This window comes from Gobius niger (assembly GCF_951799975.1).
Source record: "Gobius niger genome assembly, chromosome: 14".
Taxonomy (NCBI): Eukaryota; Metazoa; Chordata; class Actinopteri; order Gobiiformes; family Gobiidae; genus Gobius; species Gobius niger.
The window spans coordinates 24027935-24053406 of NC_136865.1; the positions used below are offsets into that span (position 1 = coordinate 24027935).

At 40.4% G+C, this 25472-nt stretch overlaps 1 protein-coding gene across 2 annotated transcripts in view; it reads right to left on the reverse strand.

Annotated features, from left to right (window-relative positions):
- samd12 (sterile alpha motif domain containing 12) overlaps positions 1 to 25472 on the reverse strand; it is a 147012-nt gene that overhangs the window by 52755 nt on the left and 68785 nt on the right. For both annotated transcript variants that reach the window (XM_079571071.1, XM_079571070.1), the window contains exon 4: positions 15923 to 16063. In XM_079571071.1, the coding sequence (XP_079427197.1) occupies positions 15923 to 16063 (141 nt within the window). The remainder of the gene's footprint in view (positions 1 to 15922; positions 16064 to 25472) is intronic.

Below are 25472 nucleotides of genomic sequence, written 5' to 3' on the forward strand. Positions count from 1 at the left end.
CAAGAGAAACATAGTGTCTTGTTTTGTTCTCCTTTAGTATATTGCAAACTCAGAGATCTGTGGGAAAAAACACTGTCTATCTGAGCATTTGTATCAATTTCATGAACTCGCAAGACAGTTTTCAAGCATATCTGTGACATTTACCCTGAAATGTGACCCTGTGAAGTTGTGAAATGTAGGCCTACCTATGCATGCCTTTCAGTCATGTGGCTTTTGTTGTTGGAATTATGCAGTACTACAACATGTAACAATATCTCTACTCAGGATGAAAATGAAAGAAAACTGATTGACAGTGGCATTTGTATGTACTCGTAAACATTGTTCAAGAAAACGGTAAAAACACGGCCTCAGAGACGCAGGTTTATGTGAAGAAACCAGTGAGTCAGTGTTTAAGATATTAGCATGCTACCAGTTAGCATTTAGCTTCAACAGCTCAGCAAACCCTGAACCACACTCCAAACATTCTAGCCTTGGATACAACATGTGACAGAGGACAGAGCTGAGCTGTTACTGTAGTATTTCCTCAGTGTTCATAGATGTGAGCCACAAATGTGTTTATAGTGTTGAGGCCATTGGCAGTTGCTAACCGGTAGCATGCTAACATCTTGAGCAGCCTAAACACTGACTCGGACTGAGACTCTGTTGACATGACAAACTCTAAAAATCAATTTAATTTAGTCTGATGAGTGAAGCAAATCTTTAGTAAATCCTGCTGTAGCTCGACAGACAGAGCTGCTACGTCTGCGCAACTTTTCCTGGTTATATCACATAAACGTGCGTCTCTCGGGCCGTGTTTTAACTGCTCTCTTCTTGTGCAATGATTAAGAGTACATACAAATGCCACTGTCAATCAGTTGTCATTCATTTTCATCTTGAGCAAAGATGTTACTTCGGTATTCAAAATGGCCGCCGGAACTATGTGTGATGTCACACAGTTTGGGTTCCGGGTTTGAGGTGTGTGTCCTGCAATTATCATCAATACCAGCCTTTGGGTTCCATGATATTTTTCTCTTATTACAAAGCTGATTTTACTGATCTGTAAAGTAAAGGGCTGCAACATTTAAGTCCTTACAGCCAAGAAAAGACCAGCAAATACTTTTTCATTTATGGTAAAATGCTATAAAGATAAATAGATAAAGCCATCAGTCAATTAGGCTTCAATAGAGCCTATTCATTATCATGCAAAAAATACTGCCCTTAATTTATATAGATGAAATGCTAAAGTTTTGTCTGGTCTTAGTGAACTGTGAACTATGATTCATCCAGAACATAATGCATTACCTCTGTCAAGTTTTAATTGCTTTTCCTTATGACCCAAAACAGAGTCACACAAAATTAGGCAATTACCAACGAGTCAACTTCCGAAACAATTAATCTCTACCATTTCTCAAAAGTAACAAAACTTCTTCACGCTCATTTTGTTTTGTTGCGACAGACTATTGAAAAGGCAAGTACACAGTCACTTTTAATTGCTGACAGCGAAAGGCAAAATGTGAAAGGAACGAAATAGATAGGGCGACATTTTGGCAGGCAATCAAGCATCAAAAGACTAATGGCACCAATTACATCCAAAGTAGGGTCGGCTGATCACTGCTTTTTATGCAAGATTTGGTTTTAATTTCCCTCCATTCAAACAATGTTTTAGTGTCACTCACAATCACTCAGTTACACTCACAAGTAACACAATGCTGTAAGTTTTTTCTCAAACAACCTTCATTTATTTTTTAATGCTACATTCTTTGATTTGCATTGAGCATCATCTAATTGACAAATGGCCACCCGCTCCAAGACCGGTGGGCGACTGCGAAAATCACCAATTAAAATTTGGAGTGTCACTTTTGTGGTAATAACAAATCCAGCTCAGAGTCATTAGCCGCCTCCCATCAATCAGGCCTGCCATGGACGTGAGGGAAGTTAGCATAAAATGAATGGGCAGGTGTGCCAGGTGGCTAACGATAAATCCTGCAAACTCTGATGCCCAACTGGGGTACCATGCATCATTTACCCGGTCAGACTCTATTAGATGTTATATGATGTATTTTACCCAGCATCTTTCTCCTATTTTATTGCAATAATGAATAGTAGTCCACTGACGATACATTCAGGAGTTTCAGCTTTTCACAACAATAAAAAAAGTGATTATAATCTATTCAAATCAGCTTTTAACAAGGTTATTAATGTCCAATTTGTCCTCTGCATTTTGCTCATCCTTTAATGCCACTAGTGCAACCTGTTCGGAGGAGTAGAAGTCTACAGTGCTGTGCCCGAGGACGAATCTCCAGAGCTATGTCATTGTGTGTTTTATATTTCTTATGTTTTCTGGACACTCAAAGACGCTTTACATTGTGCTATTCGTTCACTCCATACTTGGTGGTGGAAAGCTACTATTGTAGCCACAGCTGCCCTGGGGTAGATTGACGGAAACAAGGCAACAAGTCTGCGCCATCGGCCCCTCTGACCACCACCACTCACTCACTAACTCACTACATTCGCCAGGCTTCCTGGTGTTCCCAAACGGTCTCCCATCCGAGTACCGACCAGGCCCTTCCTGCTTAGCCTCCAAGGTCTGACGGGATTGGGCAGAGCAAAGGCGGTATGGCCAAAAATGAGAAATTAATGAGGAAATAGAATTAAGAAGAGGAGGTCAGTAAAGTAGATATTGAAATATTTTATGGTTGATGTGAGGCAAATTCTCAACCATTATGTATTATGGATTATGTATTTCAAGACATAATACACTATTGGGGTTACTCAATATTGCAAATATAGTTTTATGCTTTATGTGGTTTAGTTTATGGTTTTATGAATATGTAAAAGTAGTTTGTGCTGGACATCCGGTTTGTGCTAACAGAGTTCAGGATTGTGATGTGTTATCGCTATGCATCATGGGATTTGTAGCAATATTAAACTAATGGAGATTTTAAAAGGTAAAATACTGAACTGACGCTTTTTATTATACTGTTTTTAGCTAACGTTAGTCTATGGAAATGTGGTTCAACAGTCCATACATACTTAAAAAAACGGAAAAAGCTAAGCATGATACTAACGCTAGCTTCATGCTACATATGCTAACGATAGCAACTAGTGCTGTTTTTTCGCTTCTACTTAACAATGTGCTGTGATAAATCATCCATATAGACATGATTTTGGCCTGACTTTACTGGTGTGTGATACATATATTTCTAGTCTGTCAGAAAAAAAAGAGTGAAAAATTGTGATTTCCATGAGAGGTTTTCTTCCCTCTCGGCCAGTTAAAAGTTCAAGATATAAACAAGTTTTTGGTCAGCTCTGTTGACAAAAACAGATACATATTTTGTCATGGCATTACATTTGGACAAGAAATTAACACATTTTCCTGCGCTCACGTAGCTACCAGCCGTGTGTGTGTTTTTTTTTTATAATGGCTAATGAGTAATTCCATTAAAAGCCCCACTCCACTCACAATAAAACAGACCGCACTGATGCATTAGCATATTAGACCTCTCCTGATGGCGCATTAACTAATCCACAGTGTAGTGGTTACCGTGGCGACAAACCGTGGTCAAAAGTATTTTATAAGTGCCAGTTTTGTCCTCTACATTACCCTCTCACATATATGGAGCGAGCATGGAGCCAGCAGCGGGGTTTATGGGCAATGGGCCAGTCCTGGTATGGTAAGTGTCCCAGGGCTATTGATTCTGCTTGGGGAGGGCGGGGGGGGGGGGGGCGATCAGGAGTGCATGCTGGGAAGCTGGAGGCTCCTGCATGTCCAGAGGTGGTCAGACACGGTGGAACCAACGCATTGCGCAGGCCACGGACGCAATGACTTTATAATGGCGTCTCATTTCACCGTAAACTAATGAATGTGCGGCCTGAAACATGAGCGCTGTGCTGAGCTGAACAGGCAGAAAAGACAGAGATACTGAGCGCTGATGTTGTTGGGATTACTCCATAAAAGTAATACAAGTACTGATTGCAAATACATGGGTGTGCACATTGACTCCAGCCTTGTGTGGGATGTCCGTGTAAACTCAGTCTGTAGCCGGGCACAACAAAGACTATACTTTCTGTGGAGACTAAGAGTATTTGGTGTTGAACAGAAAATGATGCTTATTCTTTATCATGCTGTTGTTAAAATTGTAATTAGATATGGCATGTCTGCGTGGTTTGCTAACTTGAAAGTCAAATCAAAACTGACGAGGTCAAAGTGAAGGGAGTAAAAGAACATCCACCATTACAGCACATACTGTATTTGAGGAGACTGTGATCAAACAGGCAAGGGGAATTATTTCAGACCCCATCCTTGTCCTGCGCTCCCACTGTGAGCTGCTCCGTCTGGATGACACCATGGAGTTCCATTTAAGAACAAAAAGAGACATGTTAACAAGTTTAAGAACTCATTCCTCCACATTTCAGTGAACCTCCTGAACTCAGGCCAAAAAGCAGATGGAGCTATGTTTTGTATTGATCACTGTCCTGGTCATCATGCTGTTGTTTTTTGTGTGTCTTAAGCCTAAGTCACAACCGGACGTACAACTTTTTGGCCATGTGATTTTTTTCCCTCTCCAATCGCTGCGTTATTTTTTTGTTCGTGAAGAACATAGTTGTGGTGTTCACGTCACCACACACCCAACATACAACCTTTAAGTCAAGCGTGCGTCACACGGAGGCTGCTCAGACATGCAGTTGTCGCTTCATTCGTGCAGCCAAAGCACGGCAGTTGTAAGACCAACCTGCAAAAAAAGGGCTGACCGTGGGTTCCAGACGAGGCTATATGAAGTTTACAAGAACGATCACGATCACACCATCTGTACATTGTGGGTACCAACGCCGTTCATTTGTCTCAGAGATTACCCGGCAATTAACGGGTATAGCACATATATTTCGTCCTGGGATACAGAGAAGGCTCATGCTTGGGCAGTATGACACACTTTTCCAGGAGTTGGAGAGAGAAAGCCACGGTAACTACATGTCATACATTCGCATGGATCCAAACACCTTTGATGATAGCTGCTCTGCGTCACACGACGCACAACACCTTTCTCTCGGCTCCCTCTCTGACACCTGTTCTCTCCTCCCCTTCAATCTTCCCCTCGGCATATTGCAAAAACTGTGGACTTGGCCACAGGCTCCTCTGATGGCCGCACTATTGGTGCAAACGACACATATACGAAGTCCACAAGTGCGACATACGAAAAAAGTAGTTCCAAATGGTTTTACCACAGTAAAAATGTGAAGAGGGTCTTTACATTTTTACTCCAGCACAAAGCTTTACCTTCTTTGGATGTGCGTGTTCATTTCTACTGAGCTACAGGTTTGACCAAACACACAAACATCGCATTTACCATATCAGCTTCTGCACGATTTATTAGCAGATTTAGCATTTGCACTTTGTGAAGTTGTTACCTCTGGTGGGAAACACTATGTTTAAAGTTTCACGACATAGATCCTCAACTGTTGAGCTGTGTTTTAAAGGGGGGGTATTATGCAAAATCGACTTTTTCAAGCTTTACATCATGTTATTATGTCATTCCCTCATTAAAAACATACCTGAAGTGTTGCCTTGGCACATTCACGTATTTTTGAGTAATCTGTAAAAACTCTGATGGCAGCCATTTTAGGGAAAGGTTATGATTGAGAAAAGCATAATACCCCCTCTTTAACAATCTCTGATCTCGAAAACAAAGCAGGTGGTTGGACTCAAACTGCATACATTTTTTTTCTTGAAATGTTTTTCTTGAAGTTGTTGGCTTGGGTGGGATTGAGGGGGTTGAGAACTACAGCATTAAACATTGTAAACTACATGTAAACTTAAATGTATTTGTTTTTTTGACCATTGCAATGAGGATTAAATGACGGATAAGGACAGAATAATTTATGCTCAGGGCAGGAATTGTACCAGTTCCTCTTTGGTTCCAGGTAATCTCTTTACCCACTGCACCACTGCCTCCCAGTTGCCCAATAAATCTGGCATAATATTTAATATATTATAATGAATGTGTGAACCCTGATGTTTGATGATTTTGCTAGAAAGTAATGAGTAAAGTCCTCTGCCAAGCTCGGGTTTACTTCATGAATAAAAGGTCAATTGGTGACCCAAAGCAACCAATAGTGAAAAACATTTGCTTTGATTAAATCTATGCACTGTCTGAAGGTTGTATCTTTATGTCTTTATGTTTTGCAATTCTCCACTATTCAAAGTTTTCAAAATCATCGCAAAACAGTATTATTTTCTATATTGCAGAGCTGAGATATGAACCATGCTTCACACAACCTTGACACCACCGAGTGCCCTTTCTATTCTCTTTGCAGCAGAGAAAGAAAGGGCCTCTCAGCGCGAAGCATTCAGAGCCAGTGTGTCATTGACAGCCCGAAGCGGGTGGTCCTCACTCCGTGTCAAGGATAATTACAGCTGAAAGTAATATTAAAAGTATTTGGAAGGAAATTTGTGCAAAATGGTCCCTTTTCAATCATTTATAAACCAAAAAACACAACTGGAGTTCCTTTGATTGAATATATGCCATAGCAGCGCTGGGGTGCCTGCCCTCCCTTCATTATCAAGGCCAGAACCAATGCAACCTAATGAAAAGTCTTTGATGAACGCAATTACACCTAGCATTTCCAACATTATTATTGTGCGTGGAGCGGAGGTGTGGAGGTGTGCTCAGAAACCCGCAGGACATGCAGCCATAATTAAAGTTATAGCACAATCCTTTGTTGTTGAGCTAGTGGAACCGTAATGAAATTTTCTTAATCCCACATTATCTGGTAATCTAAGAGTCATTCATGTTGTCTTTAAAGTCAAAGGCAAATGCCAAAATGTCATGCTTTTATGTTAGGAAATGTCGAGCAGTAATGATTTATGGAACTCTGATGATAATCTACCTGGATGTCCGAGCTTTCGTATCTAATTATCAAACACTGATAAGTGAAAAAGGGGTAAATCACACTTTCTCTGCAGGTTGAACTTCGGAAAACTTTCAGTGAAGTTATAAAATCGATTTCAGTCATAACGCGGCATTAAGCCCCGCCTGACACAGCAGAGTCGCCATCTCATTCCTCTTCTAAATAAATAAGTCTGCTTCAGTAAACAAAGCATAAAAAAGTATTTCTTTATTCACAGATTAACTTCATGGACTCAGGCGGCTGTTCTCACGGGACCCTGTAAACTGTGCAATCCAACTTTACTTAGGCTCATGCTCGCACGCACCGGGAGCGGCGTGTTTACTCTTATTGAGCACTCTAACGTTGTAAGAGGAGTGAAATTGCATTTAGAGCCAAAAAAAAAGTTTTCTGTTGTTTTAGAGGTGTTGAAATTGAAAGCCTAACAGGTCTTTGTATTGTTGTGTGAGACACCCAAGGGTGTGATGGTTTATACAGGCAGAAGTCAAATTTAATCTTTTTTACTAAACTTGATTTTATGTATTTTGATGAACTTATACAGTGAAAAATGTTGAGCAATGTCATAACTTTCCAATAAATTTACATTTAATGCCAGTTAATGCCAGCCATCCAAGTACCGACCAGGCCCTTCCCTGCATAGTTTCCAAAATCTGACGGAGTCGGGCACAGCAAAGGCAGTATGGCCACATCCTGAGACATGACTGTAACTTAACCGGGAGTGGGTACGTCTCCAACTCGTCTCCATGGAGATGTGACTAAAGACAGCAGAATTTGAGATTTGAATAAGTTATAGGTCCTCAATCCATTCTTTGATTAGCCACTGCAGTAACAGTTTATGTGTTGAGCTGGTCATTAGGAGCATGTTTTGTACTGATGGCAACAGTAAAGTCCAAAATGTTACACAGTGTGCCTTTAATAATAATAAGCATTGACAAAAATGGACCATGAATAATGGCCTAATAATGAACAGATAATAAATAAAAGAGCCAATGATATACTATGAGAACTTTAAAGCACAGATGTTAAGCATCTTCAAGATTAGGCCTTTTTTTTTCTCCCCCACCCCTCCCACCCCAACTGTGTGGTTGTCTCTGTGGTGTGTATTTGTGGCGTGCTTTTATTTATTTATTTTTTGTGTCTGTTCTGTGCAGTGTTCATTATGACCATTGGAGGTCAAATTGACACTGAATTGTCTGAATTTTTGTTGTCGTTGTTGTTTGTATCTACTTACTGTCTTGTCCTGTCAACTTAAAAAGGTAATAAAAGAAAAACTGTTATAAAGAACCTATAAAGCAATAAGACAAATTCACCTATTCACTAGTCACTTTCACTGCCATGTATTGTTCAGTCACTCGGTCACACTCTGTGGTGGTAAGCCACTGTTGCCACAGCAAGTGACAAAAACGTACCTGCCATTCTGCCACAGTCAATCATCAGTCACAAACGTGAGCACTCATTCACGTGTGGTGTGAAGTGCCTTGCCCAAGGACACAACACAAAGAAAATAAACATGTGAGGGATTCAAACCGACAGCTATACAGTATAATTCTGATGTAAAACTTTAAAACAAGTTCAAGACAGATAAAAAAAAAAGACACATCATATTCAATCAGGAGTTGAGCTTGTTAGGAACAGTGTCTGATACATGTGTTTGTTTCTATGGAGACAGATAAATATAAACTCTCAGGTGTATGAATAAATGTGTGACCAGGGCGAGAGCCAGGCTAGATGTAGGAGAACATGTAGGAAAACACGGCTATTATTAGTTAGTATTTGTGTCCATATCGTATTGACCAACAATGTTCAATAGAGCCCAGGTTGTTCCGCGACTCATTTCCAGACTTTTCCATGTTAGTCGATGGACAATGTTTGCTATTTTTATGGTTATGTTCAATTTATTGCATTTAATCCCAAGCTCTATTATCTAAATATCATTTTGTGCATGCTGGAAATTGCAAACCCCACTTTTAGTCAGTCTTACGGTCCCACCAGGTTTAAAACAGCCTTCGGTGAGCATGCAGGAGGATACAAGTACTATGATCCCAAACTGTGCATTCTATAACTCTGATATGAAAATCAGCCGTTGTCTTCATCGCCGGATGTTTAAATTGTCAAAAACATTCAGTAGGAACACGTTGTATTTTCTCACTCGACTTATAATACTGTTCAAACACATCACCCACACATTCGTACCCTTCACTCGCACACGACAAATCTGTTGAGGCTGTAAAAAAAAAAAACGCTGAGCAGCTGATTCCTGTGTTTTGAATTCAGATAGGACCAGAAATCGAGCTGTGAAAAGGGGGTTCATCTGCGGGCCATCTCTGCCTGCAAATGTACGGACTGATACCAATGTTGCAGCAAATGCAGGGGAAGCACGCCAGATCAAATACTGTCTGTGCTTGCAAAATGGAGCCAGCAATTTCTCCCCATCAAATATGGGTTAGGTTAAGGCAGACTTTATTGCACCAGAAGGGTTATATGTTTTCAATGTGTTTAGGGCAACTTCTAGATCATGAGCTGGCATGTGGTTCGGATTCGCCTATATTAGATGTTTTAGATCAGGGGTGTTTTTTTTTATTGATGGATGCATGTTTAATATTGTACCGAATCATTCAAATAAGTGCATTTACCAGAGGTTTCACATGTGTAATTCTGATTTACAGCCTTAACGAAAGCTCTGCTCACATAAAAATACATTGGATATGCCTGACGGTTTAACCTCTTAACCCCCGCCTTAACCAAGAATATTTTCTCCAGCAAACCTAAAAACTTCTTACAGCCTATAGGCCAGTGCCTCATTTGAAAGCTAAGACCCGCAAACCTGATCTAAACGGATCTTTGCGTTTTCATCATATTTTTGTCACTTTTTCATCGGTTCTTCTTTTGTCATCTTTTGTGGCCTTTTCCCCCCCGAATTTTTTCACTTTTTTGTTGTATTTTTGTCACATTTTGTTGTGTTATTGGTGCATTTCCGGCGCATTTTTATCGCTCTTTTGTCATTTTTTGTTACATTTTATCCTTGTCACTATTTGGACACTTTTTTCAAGAAGGTTTTAAGGTTTTGGGCAAAGCCAAACTGGAGAAAATGCACTGGGTTCAGGCATTCTGGACTATCTGGGTGGCTTTTAAGGTGCACTATGCAACTTTTTAGGTGAAGTGACTCTGTGGCATTATGGGTGCAGCATGGCACCCATGCTTTCGCTGACAGTGGCCTCTATGACGCTCCAGGATTAATTGTTTCAAGGGGTTGGTATCAGAAATGGCTCAGAAACCCAAAAGCAATTGATTCTGGAGCATCATAGAGGCCACTGTGAGGGAAAGCATAGGTGCCATGCTGCACCCATGATGCCACTGAGTCACTAAAAGGTCAAATATCAAGTCTTTTTTTTTCACATAAAAAGTTACATGGAGCACCTTTAAGAGGTTAAAGTCACCCAGATAGAGACAAAATGTGCAATATCCACCTTTCACCTTCTCCCCAGGAAATGAGACGGTTAACTACTTTGCCATTAGTTAAAACATCTGAACATTTGAAAATCATATTCTTAATAACAGCAACACTAATGACTTTGCTATATTACATTTTGTCAGTCAAAACCAGCTGAGGTTATGAGAGCAGAGGCAGACATATGCAATGTCATACTTTTCATCAAATTCCTGTTGTTTTTTTTTCACTGTAATATCCTGTTTCACATGAGCTTCTGTTTCTTTATTACAACTCTTGCCACAACAACAACATGACAAAACGTACGGTCTGCCTCTTTTCATAGGCTGTGATTCTGTTTTGTTACACAAAAGCATTAAAGGGAACAAAAGACATTTACAAATGTTGAATTTTTAGACATTCAGGTAGACAAGCATAATAGGACAGCTGGGGGTTTATTTCAGGGCGAGGGTTGATATCCGATACCAGTATCGGATACCAGTATCGGATCAGTGCATAGCATTGACAGTGCATGTGAACTTACAATTACTCATCGCCAATGTTCCATTTGTTTGAACCAACCTAGATCAGGCACTGCTTAATATTGTGCTATCTTGTGCGTGCGTGTGTGCGTGCTATGTGCGACGCGTGCATGTGAGGGTGTGTGCGTGTGTCGATAGACAGTCTCCAGAGCACACACTAAACATATCTGAAAAAAAAATATGGTTGCTTTGTGAAAAACTACGCTTTCAAAACCTTGAAAAGCAGTAACCAAGATGAAAAGAAGCAGCTCGCTTTAGGCACACAAAGACTTCTCCACATCGCCCTATAAATGGAGCCACGTATCAAAACAAGACGTGGACTTTAGCCGCAAAACAATAACATCTACAAAAGAGACCAGGGTTGCAAATGTAGCATTATTTTTTCTGTAGCCGTTTTTTTCCCTCTCATCACCAAGCCAAGATGGAGGGTTCTTGCTTCTCACGCCTTCGACCATGGCATTTTTGTTCCATGTTTTTCTTCATTCGCACCTCCACACCCGCCACTCTCTCCATCTATCCCCCCTCGTCTCTCATCATCACTTCCTACTCCATACTTTTTTCATTTCCTCTTTCTGCGGCGTGTTGCTTACCGCTGGATTCTTCGCCTTAGCAACAGTAGCTGAAGGAACAGAGCCCAGGGCCTCGCGATGCCACCGTCAGTCTTCTCGATCCACATTTTTGTTTTTCTGCTCGGTGCCAAAAGCATCTCTGGAAGCAACATCCGAGCTGAAGCTAAAATACCTCAAAGTCATTTCCTCCGCATCATGTTCAGTCATTGTGAGAGCAGGAATGCATCATGTCTGAAAATAACACGAGCGTCTGTCTACAAAGATACTGCTGTAGTACCATAAGAGTATTCTGTACAGTGATAGCATTGCATAGCGGCAAGCTTTTACTAGAAAGAACATGTATATGAATTTATATTCCGCTTTTGATAGCTTCATTTACATTATGATCAGTAAATTGATTTGGCTTAGACTTTTACAAAGATAATTGTAAATAAAAGTGTTTTTAGATTGACATATATTGTACATATTTATGTTGGCCTGGATGCTTAATGACAGCTCTGTCTCACATTTTTTGGCACTGATGTTTTGATAGTGTAGAATTAAGCTAAATTGGTCTGAGGGAGGCATTTAGCATTAGCAACCATACGTTTGCCACCGACTTGTTATTCTGAGTGACTTGCTTGTCCCTTAGACAAAACGAGAATACGAGCCACGATTAGCTGCTCTCAATAAATAAAAAATATACGATCGCAAGGTTTGTTTATTATTGGGCTGCGGCCTTGGGCTAATTTCCATCCGTCATCCCCCATGCGCACTCTCAAACACACTCTCATTCATCCAGGCCTATTGCACATGTTTTAAGTGGTAGGGGAAACCAGAGTACCCGGAGGAAACTTACGCAGACATGGAGAGAACATGCAACCTCCACAAAGAAAGGCTCCGTCCCGGTTGGGAATCGAACCCAGACCTTTTAGCTGTGAAGCACGAGCACAAACACTGTGCTACCTGCTCGATATTTGTCGTGAGTTCTGGGGTCCGATACCTGCTGAAGTCGACTGAAAGCACACATACTCTCTAAATACAGCTGTAGGAACAGGGTGGACAGAAAAGTGAGTGATAACGCTGATAACCTGAACATATGTATCACCACAGACACTAAAGCCTACAAGAGTTTAGTGGCTATTGGCTGTAATTTAAGCTAGGCTATTTTTATTTGGTTGTTGAGACTAGCCTTTCCAACTGTAAATATTTGGGAGTTAAAACCATAGAAATCACAGAAATGCCTTTAGTTATCTGAGCCTGTTCAGGCAAATGCACACAGTTGTTAGCCAAGAGCCAGATTTAAATTGAAGTTCCATCCCCATACAAATGAATAGGGAAGCGACATTACAAACGTATTTGGGAGGAATGTTTAGTCCTTTTCATGGCATTTATGTAATTTCTGTCATTTCTTTATCATCAACATATTATAAGATGATGTTTCGTGGCCATTGGATGTGTATCCAATCACACAAAAAGCAGAAACTTAACTGGATTTGAGCTAGAATTGAGCTTTTAGACTCTAATTGTTATCTAAAGCAAAATCTCAAAAGGTTTGTACATTCTACAAACTAGGCTTTGACCTAAATGTGGTCGATGGATTGCCAACAGCTGAAAACATCTGGATCGTTCATAATTTGCGATGTTTGTTGGATAATGTTAATGATTAGGGAAAATACATTGAGCAGACTAACGGACTCTGAGAAAGTCTCCCGGAATAGCCTACTTGCGAGCTGTCTGCATACGTGAGGATCGAACGCCGCTTTCTATTTCTAAAACGCACTGTTTGAGAGGATGGTAGGATAGACCAAACTTGTATCCATAGTAACGCCTCACACTGCTCGGGTCATGCCACTCACACAGTGTGAGCAGGTCAGCTGTGTTTGTTATCGCTCTGCACAGTGTGAGCACCTCCACCATGGGCTCTCCTCATAAGAGACTCACACAGTGTGAGATGAGGACTCATTTGGAAAATTGCACAGTGTAAGCCCAAACATTGCTCTTGAAGCCACAAACGTAACTTTCTCTGGTTGTTAGTACATCTGCGAACAGTGAACATGTTTCTAAGTTGCACAAGGACATTTTTTTTTTCATTTTACGGGGGCTGATTGTTGAGAAAATCCTCTAGAAATTTTCAAATATACCTCTAAGGGAAATAAAACCACTGGAAATTGTGAAAAAGCGTTACTTTCGGTATCTCACAGGAACTTGGTGCACCCGCAATCGTCAGCGGCCCCGGGAATGAAGTGGATAAGACAGTTCAAGTGAAATTTGACCACCTTTCCATGAGTATATAAGCAAGTCTGTATGTAGTCTCAGTAAACAGTAAAAGAAAAATCTAGTTTGGCAGAAATTATTGTCTTCCAATAAGTACAAAAATGATACAAAAGTGCTTGAAAATTTAATATACGTCTAATGTACACAGAAATTATAATCTCCTGCTTGACCGCACGCATGCCAATTTCATTCCAGAGTTTGGCAAAGTCCTGTCCTGTCTCTCCAAACCCCAGACAGAGCTCACTAATGGGCTACTTCCTGCTGAGTCCAGGCTGGTCCTGTCACACCGTATCTCCACTGAGCGCAGACGCAGAGAGACAGAGGCTCAGCACAGAGTCAGCACACAACATACAACAATATATACTGTTATGGTGTGTATGCCGATGAATTAACTTCCCCTGTCAGCGGACATAATCTAAAACACTGTATCTTTCTCACTGCATGAATCTCTAAGGCTGAGATGTTGCAACCTGAACATATGTACTGACACTGGTTAGCCTGTTTAAGTAATGTGAGCCATTAATGCGAGATTGTTGCAGTCTACATGCTCCTAAGAATTACATGAAAAGGTGATAAGAAGTAGGGGTGTGTATCGCCTTGTCTCAGGCGATACGATACGTATCCCGATACACAGGTCACGATACGATGCGATATATCCCGATATTGAACCATCAGACGATTATTGCGATTATTTTTTACAACTTTGGAAACAACTTTTCAGTATCTATCTATCTATCTATCTATCTATCTATCTATCTATCTATCTATCTATCTATCTATCTATCTATCTATCTATCTATCTATCTATCTATCTATCTATCTATCTATCTATCTATCTATCTATCTATCTATCTATCTATCTATCTATCCATCTAATGATATAAATGCTTTTCATAAATGTGCTTGTGACTGTGGTGTTTTATGGTGATTATGTAACTTTGAACAGAAAACAGACTCTTGGAAACCTAGTAATGAAACCAACTTAACTGGGGATGCACGTTTTCTAGTATTTCTATAGTTGGGGAGTCCTTAGCGTAATAAAGCTGGAGACTCTCGTAATAATCCAGGTCTCTGTCTTTGCTGTAAAAGCCCAAGTGGGGCCAAATGTAAAGATTTAAAAGAGTGTCGCATAGCTCTTTCTTTTCCATGGAAGAAGTCTTCCTGAGTTTCTCTAACTCTCACTAGATTGTAGTGTTACTTAAGCGGGATGCGCAGTGCGCTGCCTTCTAGCGGGCGGGAGTAAAAGTGCAGGACCAAAGCGAGATGCTGCAATGAATATTCCCCAAAAACTAGATGTTTAATATGCCGCTTTTTGGATCGATACGAGATTCGCGTGACGTAATATCGCGATATATCGGCGGATCAATATTCATCAACACCCCTACTATTCAGTAATCGATAATGCGACACAAATACATTTATTCTAGATACAAAAGAGACAGAACTACAGCACTGTTTCAGATGTACAATTATGAATATTTATAGCTTCAACACATTTCTTAGTCATCTTGCTCCTCTCGAGGGGCAAGCGGCGACGACAGCCTCCTCCACTTATTGTTGATACAGTAAATACACTGCCAGCACAAAGGCGGAATTTAGATTGATCAATCGTATGTATTTTGAATCATTAAGTAGGAACCCGCAACCTCTCACAACTAGCTCCTCTATTGTAGTTGTCATTCCCCTTTGTATGCTTTTGTGCTTGCTGTGACGGCTACGTGGCACAAAAGTTGTTTGAGTTGTTGCGTAATCATTTCCAGGCTTTAAACATGCAGCAGTCTATGGCCCAGATGGCACATAAATGACATGAATATTTATCCCAATGTGAGAAGCCACTCCACTTCTGTTGCAATCTTTCAACGATGACAAATGCACTTGTCTGGTCCACACACTGCCGGCACACTCCTTCTGACAACGACAGCTCCGTGATTTTTACAGAGCATTGATGATTACATAGTAGTCTAAAGGATTTCCAAGCAATTTTTGAACATTGTATCCTTTGTGACTTTAAACTAAGCCATACATCATTTGGCAAGGAGGCATTTTGAGAGCTGGAACGATCAGAATGAGGTCTCCGGACTTAGAAGTAAGCATTCTGAGCTCTTGAGAAGGAAATGGAGTGAAAACGCAACGATACTCCACCGTGTTTTCGACGAGAGAACATTACAGCAGCTCACACAGAGGCGATCCAGAACAGCACGAGCACTTTGAACAGCTCATCTGTGGTTGTGTTTGGGCGGTGTTACCTTGTGTGAGCAGCTGCAGCGTGCGAACCTCCTCCCGGACTCGCAGCTGCAGCACCTGTTGGAGGATGTGCTGTCTCTGCGCCTCTTGAATGATGCCCATGCGCTCCAGCTTTCTGTCCGTCAGACGCATCAGGGCACGGCCTGAAGACACAAACACATACAAGGCTTTTTATCGTTAAAAAAGGTGACATTATCGACTGATTTCAAGAATGTGATGCGTAGTGTACGATTAAGAGCTCAACAGTTGAACCAAAAGGTACAATAGAACTATTCATTTTCATCATTTTCAGAAATTGCCCCACACAGGCACATTTTCCATTCAGACGACAAGGCAATATTATTTGTAACGCACATTTCATACACAAAGTAACTCAATGTTCTGTACAGAGAACGCAAATGCACAATTTAAAAATCACAGCACAAGAAATACATACATACATTCAAATTCAGGCATTGAAGGCATTTTTAAATAATGGCGTTTTAAGTCTGGCTTTAAAAGTTGCAATAGATGGTGCACATAGGGCTGTCACGATAATTACTATATCGACTTATCGTTCAATAAATAACAGATAAACGATACATTTTTGGGCTCGATATTTATCGAACTTTATTGAAGTTTATCGAACTTCAAATTTGTTATCATGACAGGCCTAGGTGCACATTTAAGCTCATCTGGCAGCTGGCTCCAGAGTTTAACTGCATAGTAGCTAGGCCTGTCATGAAAATTTGAAGTTCAATATATTGAGGCAGAAAAGAATCGCAATAAACGATATTGACGACTAGATACTGTCATCTTTCAAGCATAAACATTTGTGCATAATCATATCCTAAAATACTACACAAGCTGCAATAAACATGAAATATGATGTAATTCAATTTGCTTCAGTTAGAAATCAAAGTTGTAAATGTATAGACGATAAATATCGAGCCCATAAATGTATCGTTTATCTGTTATTTATTGAACGATAAGTCGATATAGCAACTATCGTGACAGCCCTAAGAGTAGCTGAATGCACTTTCTCTATGTTTACTCAAGACCCTGGGCGCTACAAAACCTGTCTCCTATAATAATTTGGCGACCCCCGAAATACTGTTGCGACTCCCAGATCCCTAGTTTGAGAACCACTGTGCTAGTGTATGAATAAGAGTGTGTTTGTGAGTAAGAATGGGGGACTATGGACGATAATTCTGTGGCGTGTTTACATGCATGTGTCCTATGTGTGTTCATTATTATGGTAAATGGACGCTTTACAGTAAGGAACCAGTCACCCATTCACACTCTCATTCATACACCAAAGTACGCAGACACTGGAGGCAAGTAGGATGAAGTGCCCAGGGACACAACGATAGTGTGCATTTGCGGGAGCTGGGATCACATGCCGTGTTCTGACTAAATACACATGTAATCCAAAAAAAAAAAAAAGGAATCTAAAATACTATACATATTTTGGCTAACATGAGAGATTATTACTTTTTTTGACCAAGTTATGGCCTTCTGGTTGCTGTAATAGTATATAGCAGTTCACTGTACGAATGTTTCAAAGTGTGATATATGCATGAAGTTGTTAACAAGAGTTTGGCAGGATTTATGGCTGAAAATTAAATGGGCTACAATTACAAAATTGCAAACGTTAGCTATGTACAGTGCTATGAAAATGATATGACCCAGGAAGACTAGCCGACTGCGTATTGCTCTCAGCTAATGGGATCCATATAAATAAAGAAATAAAATAAACCAATATGATCTGTCTTCACTGGGATTTCTCATTTATTAAACTTGATAACCTTGTATTTTAGTCCTCTTCAAACATGTTCAGAAACACATGTGAGTCTTGTATCTAGTATTAAGTCATTCAGATTGCGGTCTTGTTTACAATGTTAATGAGAAAGAAATTGCAATTAGGTAATTTTCCAAACTAATCCAGCCTGAGGAGGATTCGAAAAAAGATTGATAAACGCCAAATTGCGCTGCACTTCTTATCATTCACGTCCTTGCCTTATTATCTGTGCTGTTTCGCTATATCACTGCACAAATATCTTCCCTGGGCGTCCATTTAAACTGTATTGGCAGGACTCCTAGCTTGAACACCTGAATGACTCCTCTGAGACTGTTTCTCTGGATGAATGCTGCATCTCCTATCCAAAATCATTCATCAGAGCGATTGGTCTAATTCACTTAGCCCGTCCTCCCAATAGATGCTTAACTAAATCAGGCCTGAACGGTTCCGCTGGGCTGCAGGGGTATTAATAGCACCAGGTGGGCTTGTGGTTTGGTGATGTGATGTTTGCTGGGCGCCAGAGAAGCTCCAACCTCCAAGTCTGTGAGGTAGTAGCGGCCAGGAAGAGAAGACTCCAAGCGTCCACCGTGAAATCTGGAGATATGAGTAAATGGAACAGACCGAAACTAATAATACAGTATGGCCTGGGGCAATCGGGAACAAGAGAGCAAGGACAAAACTGCAAAGTAACAACAACTGAGACTGGTGGGTCTTAGGTGGGTTACAGCCAAGGCAATAATGACATGCAACTTAAAGCAGTACTAAGTAACTCATGCCCCTAAAGGCCATAAGCGCCACTGCACTACTGTCGTAGCAGGTCCCGTTTTTTACTCATTAATTGTCTGTGAGAGTAAGTACTACGCTGACAGAAAAAAAAACAAAGGGAGAGAGGGATATTGTACCTCCAATTACACAATGGAGATATTTGTTTTCACTCAAACTTGGCAGAAAATACTGTTTAAGGGGTGCTAGCCCGCAGTTAGCTTTGCCCGTTAGCCTATTAGCTGCAATTGTGATAGACACCAGGGGGAGATGAAAGACCCCCCAATCATTTCCATTAACACTTGTGTTACCCCAAGAGTGACGACGAAAAAGATTTATTAAGGTAAACGAGTTACTTAGTACTGCTTTAATCAAATCTATCAATTCTCCATCACAGGCATGTTTTTGGGCAGTATAGGAGGACAAAGAGAAGGCCGACAGCAGCACTTTAATAAGAGACTGAAGTAAACGCTCTGCCACTGGCACTATGCTGAAAAATAACGTCCAGTGGTGACAATTGCAAGGCATATATTTCAATCTAAAAACTTCAATTTATCGAAGCCGGACAAAAATACCCCTCTTAGATAGGAAAAGTCACTTAACAGTGCTTGAAAAGAGAATGTATGCTGATTTTGAGTGGGTTCAAACTAGTCTATGGTAAGATTACCAAAGGAACAAGCTTTTTCTCGAGTGCCAGTGCATTTAAGCGGAATAATGCTTGTTCCATTGGCAATCCTATTTCAAGATAGGCCAAACCTACTCAAAGTCAGCATGAATTTTCTTCATTCAAGCAATCAAGACTCAAGTGTTTTGGTTCTCAACATGTGGGTTGGAACCCAAAAGTGGATCGTGGGACTATTATAGTATATAGTCTGTTAAAATGACTAATGGGTGGTTTTTAATCATAATTTCAGCTTTTTTGGCTTGTTTAATGCCTATTCAACAACAATTTTTGAGGACAAAACAATATTTGACATTATATTTTACAAGTCTGAGTCATTCCAGGGAGATTGTCGGTACAGATGCCATACCAGTAAAGAACCACTGCGGGCACTCAAGAAAGGCAACTGAACACACTTTTTTTTTCATTTACAAAGTAATATGAAAGCTGGCCCATTCTTCACGGTGAGCTTCAGCACAGATCAACATACGCAGATGACTATTGAACACTGCTGTTTCACTGTGAGCACATTTTAATGATGGAGAATTTCAAACTTTTTATGAGTTTCGAATCTCCGTAGTTTCTCATCACACTGCTGAAGCGAATTTACCGCTTTAATATTGGAGTAGTGGAGTTTTGGTGCTATTTACGGCTCAAACTCCCTCTCCCTGAGTGCCTCTGCTGCAATATTAACTTCACTGTTGTTGACTGCTCTGCATATTTGAACACCCTGTAAATTATTTTGAAGCTTCATCAATTATTAATGCGGCTAATCTGCCAAAATGTTAAGAGCATGCTTGTCTTGGTCTTTTGTTTGTTTTTCTGTTACTACCGCTGTTAAGATGATCATTTGATTTGTTTTTTTAAAGAAATCTACGACTATTTCTGATTCAAAGGCAGTAATGCTAACAGAAGCCTGGATTGACAAGCATCTCAAAGTGCTTCACTGTAGTTATTATTCATTCATTGCATACTGAGTGGTGGTAAGATACTATTGTAGCCACTGGAGTAGACTGACGGAAGCAAGGCTGATAATCTGCAGCATCAACTCCTCTGACCACCACAAACTAGGTGGTGGTGGTGGTCTACTGACACACAGCAGTCTGCACTCTGTTAATCTGACTACTCCCTAATTTAAGTGTTTTTTCTTTTTATAGAAAGAAGCCAGCTAAAACATCCTCTAGGACCAACATTACATTTGTGTTTAATTCCATCCAACAATCACATTCTCAAAGTCATAGTCTCAAAGGACAGATTAATATCATTATTCCATTATTTTTTTCATCTCTTTATTGTAGTGAAAAGCAGAGGACTTTGCACATCAGTAAAGACGGGTGTGTAGGATGAAGGCTAAAGCCAAACAGTAGCAGAAAGGAAATCCAGCACACCATGCATCCTTGCAGAAAATGTCTGAAACACTGAAGAGAAACTAAGAGCCCCCCACAGCTGCAGCATAGTGGACCCGTCACAAGAGGCGCTACAGGAAACAAAGAGGTATCCGAAGAAGAGCTTTTATATAGTGTCTTTCACAGACATAGTCACAAAGCGCTTTTACATGAGACTATTATACACTCCACACTCAGTGTTGTTCAGTTTCCCCTGGGGGAGACTGACAGAAACGCTGTCGGGACTGCACATGGTATGTATGGTGGTGGTCCCTCTGACCATCCTGGCCTATAGTACATGTTTTTAGTGGTAGGGGAAACCGGCACGGGGAGAACATGCAAACTCCACACAGAAAGGCTCCAGGTGGGAATCAAACCCGGACCTCCTAACTGTGAAGCACGATCGCCAACCACTGTGCTACCATGCTGCTAGCAAGACTCGCAGCTAAGGATTAATGGTGTGGGTATTTCCCTTCTGTAATCTAAAATCATTACAAATACCTCCTGCTGGCTGCTTGCTCCTTTCGCAACATTATGGACATTGCGGCCTGTTGCCGTCAGCAAAGTGCCAGATCTTATAAAAATCCAAACCATGCCTGTTAAAACATAGCTTATTTGATACTTTGAATGGCCAGAGAAATAGAAATGAGCTTTTCCAGTCTTTTCTAGTCTTACACGTTCGTACCCAAAAGTTCTTGAGTTGAACTGACAACGTGGCTGTCGACAGAATCCCAATACTAAAGTCTCGCTTTATTCCTACTGTACAAAACGATCTTAAAGCGCGTCTCCCGTGTCTCTAATATTGCCGAAAACACAGGGGCATTTAGGCGTCAGATTAATGAGGTGTGTGCGCTTTGCAGTGTCGGCCCAGAGCTGATAAATCGGAGCTGTAGCCGGGCACAGCGGCGCCTGGCTTTGATGAATGGTGCTCTCAAGTGCATCCGGACACACACGGCCCAGTACGAAAACCCGGCATGATTACATATCCAGCAGAAATCTATATGCAATTGTGCTTTTAGTGAGCGGTGTCATTTTCCATGCGGCGCTAAAATGCTATGCTAATTACGACGGTGCGTGGAGGGAAACTTTAGAGGCAGACAGCTTTACAAAGGGACCAAATTAACCCTCCTCCCTCGAGTCGCCTGCCCACTGCCCTCTCAGCTCCTGGCATGTTTTGGCAGCTGTGGGTCACAAACCAGGATGTACTTTCCTCAGGTGCTTATTAAGGGTGATGGGTTTATATAAGGAATGATATATATCGAGTGGCACAGCAGTTAGCGCCCACTCTGCTTTACAGTCAGGACTGTGTCAAATTGTTGTTGTTGATGATCATGTTTTATTTAACTCCTTTAGTTTATTATTCATCTACCAACCAATATTTCATGTTGTTTCATGTTGCACAATTGAACCGAAGACGATTCCTAGTTTGTGAACCTGTTCACTAACAATGGCGATAAAAGCGATTCTGATTCTGATTACATATAAGTAAATGAAGAATTGTTATATTAACATGTGGAAGAGGATGTGATATAATACTCAATATGAAAGTTAACCTCTTAACCCTCGCCTTGACCGAGCACACGTTTTCATCTCTTTTTTGTGGCTTTTTCGTCATATTTCTGTCTTTTGTCCCTTTTTCATTTCTTTTTTTTGTCATGTTTTTACTTTTTTTTGCTCTTTTGGCTTTTTTTTGTAGCGTGTTCATCTTTTTGTCACTATATTGACTACATTTTTTTTAAGAAGCTTTTATTTGCTTATTGCCATACTTGAGAAACTCTGTTCAGTTAAGAGATTAAATAAAATAGGTGCTTTTGTGAACTTGATGATATTGTCAATAATAAACTTTAAACGCAAAAATACAATTTAATGTAAAATGTTAAACCTGATTTTGTTTTTATTACAAACAAAGAAAGAGGAAGCCAGAAAAATTAAAATGTTTGTTTATGGTCCAGACTCATTTCTAACTTTCTAACATCCCAAGTCACATTTCAGCATCACTTTTCCAGAACTGCTATAGGAAACAAAAATCAGGTATAGCGCCTTTAAGTGCCTTGTGGGTAAGGCTGGGCAATTAATCGAATTTTAATCGAATCGTGATTTTAATAAAGGTCGATCAAGATTATCGTGTGGTGCGTTTTAATCGAGGAGAATTGGCCAGTCCTGTCGCATTCTGGAAAAAAATATGGACGGCGCAATGCTGCAGCGCCTGTGAGGTCAATCCCAGGGAAACAAGCGTTTTCTTTTCTGTTTTTTTTTCTAATAAATGCGCGGTTTACTCATTTCTTTATGTAAATATTCACTCCATGAAGTCGTGGCCTTATTGTTTTCTTTTCTATTAAACAAAAAAATCTAATCGAAAATCGAGATCGATCAATATGGGGAAAATAATAATGACTTTTTTTTTTTCCATAATCGCCCAGCCCTACTTGTGGGTTAAACTGAAATGGCAGTAGTAGTCTTACAGAAAAAAAATAAAAAATCTGTAAGACCTACTTTTTTTCTGTCAATTGTCATTTGACATATATTATATTCTAATGTTTGGGCGACACCACAGCCCAGATCTCCCCATAAAACAGCACTCTACCTGAAGTGTTCCCCTTAAATCTCTGTGACAGCTGTGAGGCTATACGTGCGTCCTCTGGGGGCTGAATGTCACGAGCTGCATCTGGTGACCGCATTCCTTAAACCTGCCTTACACTGTGTCCAATACAAGTGGAACAAGTGCTGTATAAATGTTGAGCGCTGGGGTTGGCGAGGCCGCGCGCGCTGAATGTAAACAGGATCAGAGGGATTTGGGAACTTGCTGATGACAACAAAAGTTGGAAGGCAGGAGCAGCAGATTTTCACTGGGATTCACTGAAGGCATGGTTTGAAGTCTGAAAGGGTAAACAGAGCTGACTGACACAGCAGTGAGGAGGCTGTTGCCCTGGGGCTAAAGGAGACTGCAGCCGCTAATGCTAATCGCAGACCCACTGTAGACCGGGCAAAAGCAGACATTTGCTGCAAAGGGACGCCGTAAATAGTTTAAGCAAAAGTATTTGTGAAACTAAACTCTTTTTTTATACACATTTTCCTTTCATTTAGAATAGAATAGAATAGAGTAGAATACAATACAATACAATACAATAGAATACAATATAGAATAGAATAGAATACAATAGAACAGAACAGAATATAGAATAGAATAGAATAGAATAGAATAGAATAGAATAGAATAGAATAGAATAGAATAGAATAGAATAGAATAGAATAGAATAGAATACTGTATTGGCTTGGTGGTATTGATATGATTATAAGATGTCACTTTGAATGAAATGAATGGTAAATGGTAAATGGTCTCAACTTATATAGCGCTTTTCCACCTACATTAGGCACTCAAAGCGCTTTACAGTAAGGATCCACTCACCCATTCATACTCTCATTCATACACCAATGTACGCAGACACTGGGAATAAATAAAATGAAATGAAATGAATGAGAATATAACTTTATTGTCTGTTCAAATAAGCAGAAATGTGCCTTTCAGCCCGGCTCAATTAAAACTCATTCAGTACTTACACACACAATATAATTGAAAAATACCAAATAAAAAAAAGGTTTCAGATTTATTAATGCAAACCGATACATAAAAGGGTAGTAAATTGTCTGTGCAGAGTAGCTGGAAACCCCAAGGTCAAAGTGGGAAACACCTCCAAAGGTGGAAGAGAATGACTGGTAATGAATGGCGAACCAACCGGGCTTTGTGGTGGTGGACAAAGAGCAGAAGAAAGCCGCTGTGGTCGACATAGCAATACCAAGCAACTTCAACATCAAGAAAAAGGAACACGAGAAACTAGAGAAATACCAGGGGCTCAGAGAAGAGCTGGAGAAAGCCTGGAGGGTGAAGGCACTCGGGGCAGTGACCCTCAAAAGAAGATCCCAGGAAATACATCAGACATCTCGGTCCAGGGTGAGGAAGAGTTTTATTTATATATATAGTCAAGAATCTGTTTCAAATGAAGATTTAGTTTAACGTGCACAGGAGACTGAAATGAACCAGTCTGCAGGTTTTACACAGTGGTTGCACCAAGACATACGATTCTGTTATTTGTAAAGGATATGACAGTGGTCTTTGTGATTTACTGATTGCCACCATTCAAATTTTGATTCGATAACTGCCCTTACATGTTTGTGAGCTAGTTGTGTCCCTGTGGTAAAAAGCCCATAGTTTCGACAGTGCTGCAGACAGCTGTTGTGACTGTGATGTTATTTCTGGAGCTTGACCTTTACAGCAGGATCAGAGACAATGAAGTGCAATAATAACGACATACTGTAGAAGAACGTGCCCTTTCTGTGACCGTTCACCTGAGTTTAAACCGAGTCGCCACTGGCTTATTTCGGTTTCATTTCAGACTTTTTCTGATTGGAAATTGGGACTTTTCCATCAATTTAGTGATGATTTCGTTTTGGACAAACTCAACTTTTCCATCAAGGAGCCCTTCACCCATTCACACTCTTATTCAGGCACCAACGCTCTCACACACTAGAGCGGGGGAGGAAAGTTTGCGTCACATGACCAAAACACCAAGGGCCGAATCTCACTATTGTAGCCTAGAGTTAAGAACCATTTTCTGCCAATGCTAATGTTTTACATCAGTGGTTCTGAAGTGGTCTGGCTCCGAGACCTGCCATTACCTTAACGACAAGCTGCGACCCAAATAAAACTATAATTTGTAATATATCGTATAAAATATTGTATTTGCCACTCATGTTTTATTGAACAGTCCGTAGAGTTGCTTTTAAAACATCAAAACAACCCAATAATATTAACAGACTCCAGTGGGTTTCTGTGTAGTTTCAGATGGAAAATATTGAAAAAAAAGTTCCATGTAGGCGCGTGAGCCACTTTTGAGTCCTGACCCACCAGCTGAGAATCACTTTTTTTTACATTATGACCAAGTGGGATGCTCTGCAAGGACATTTAA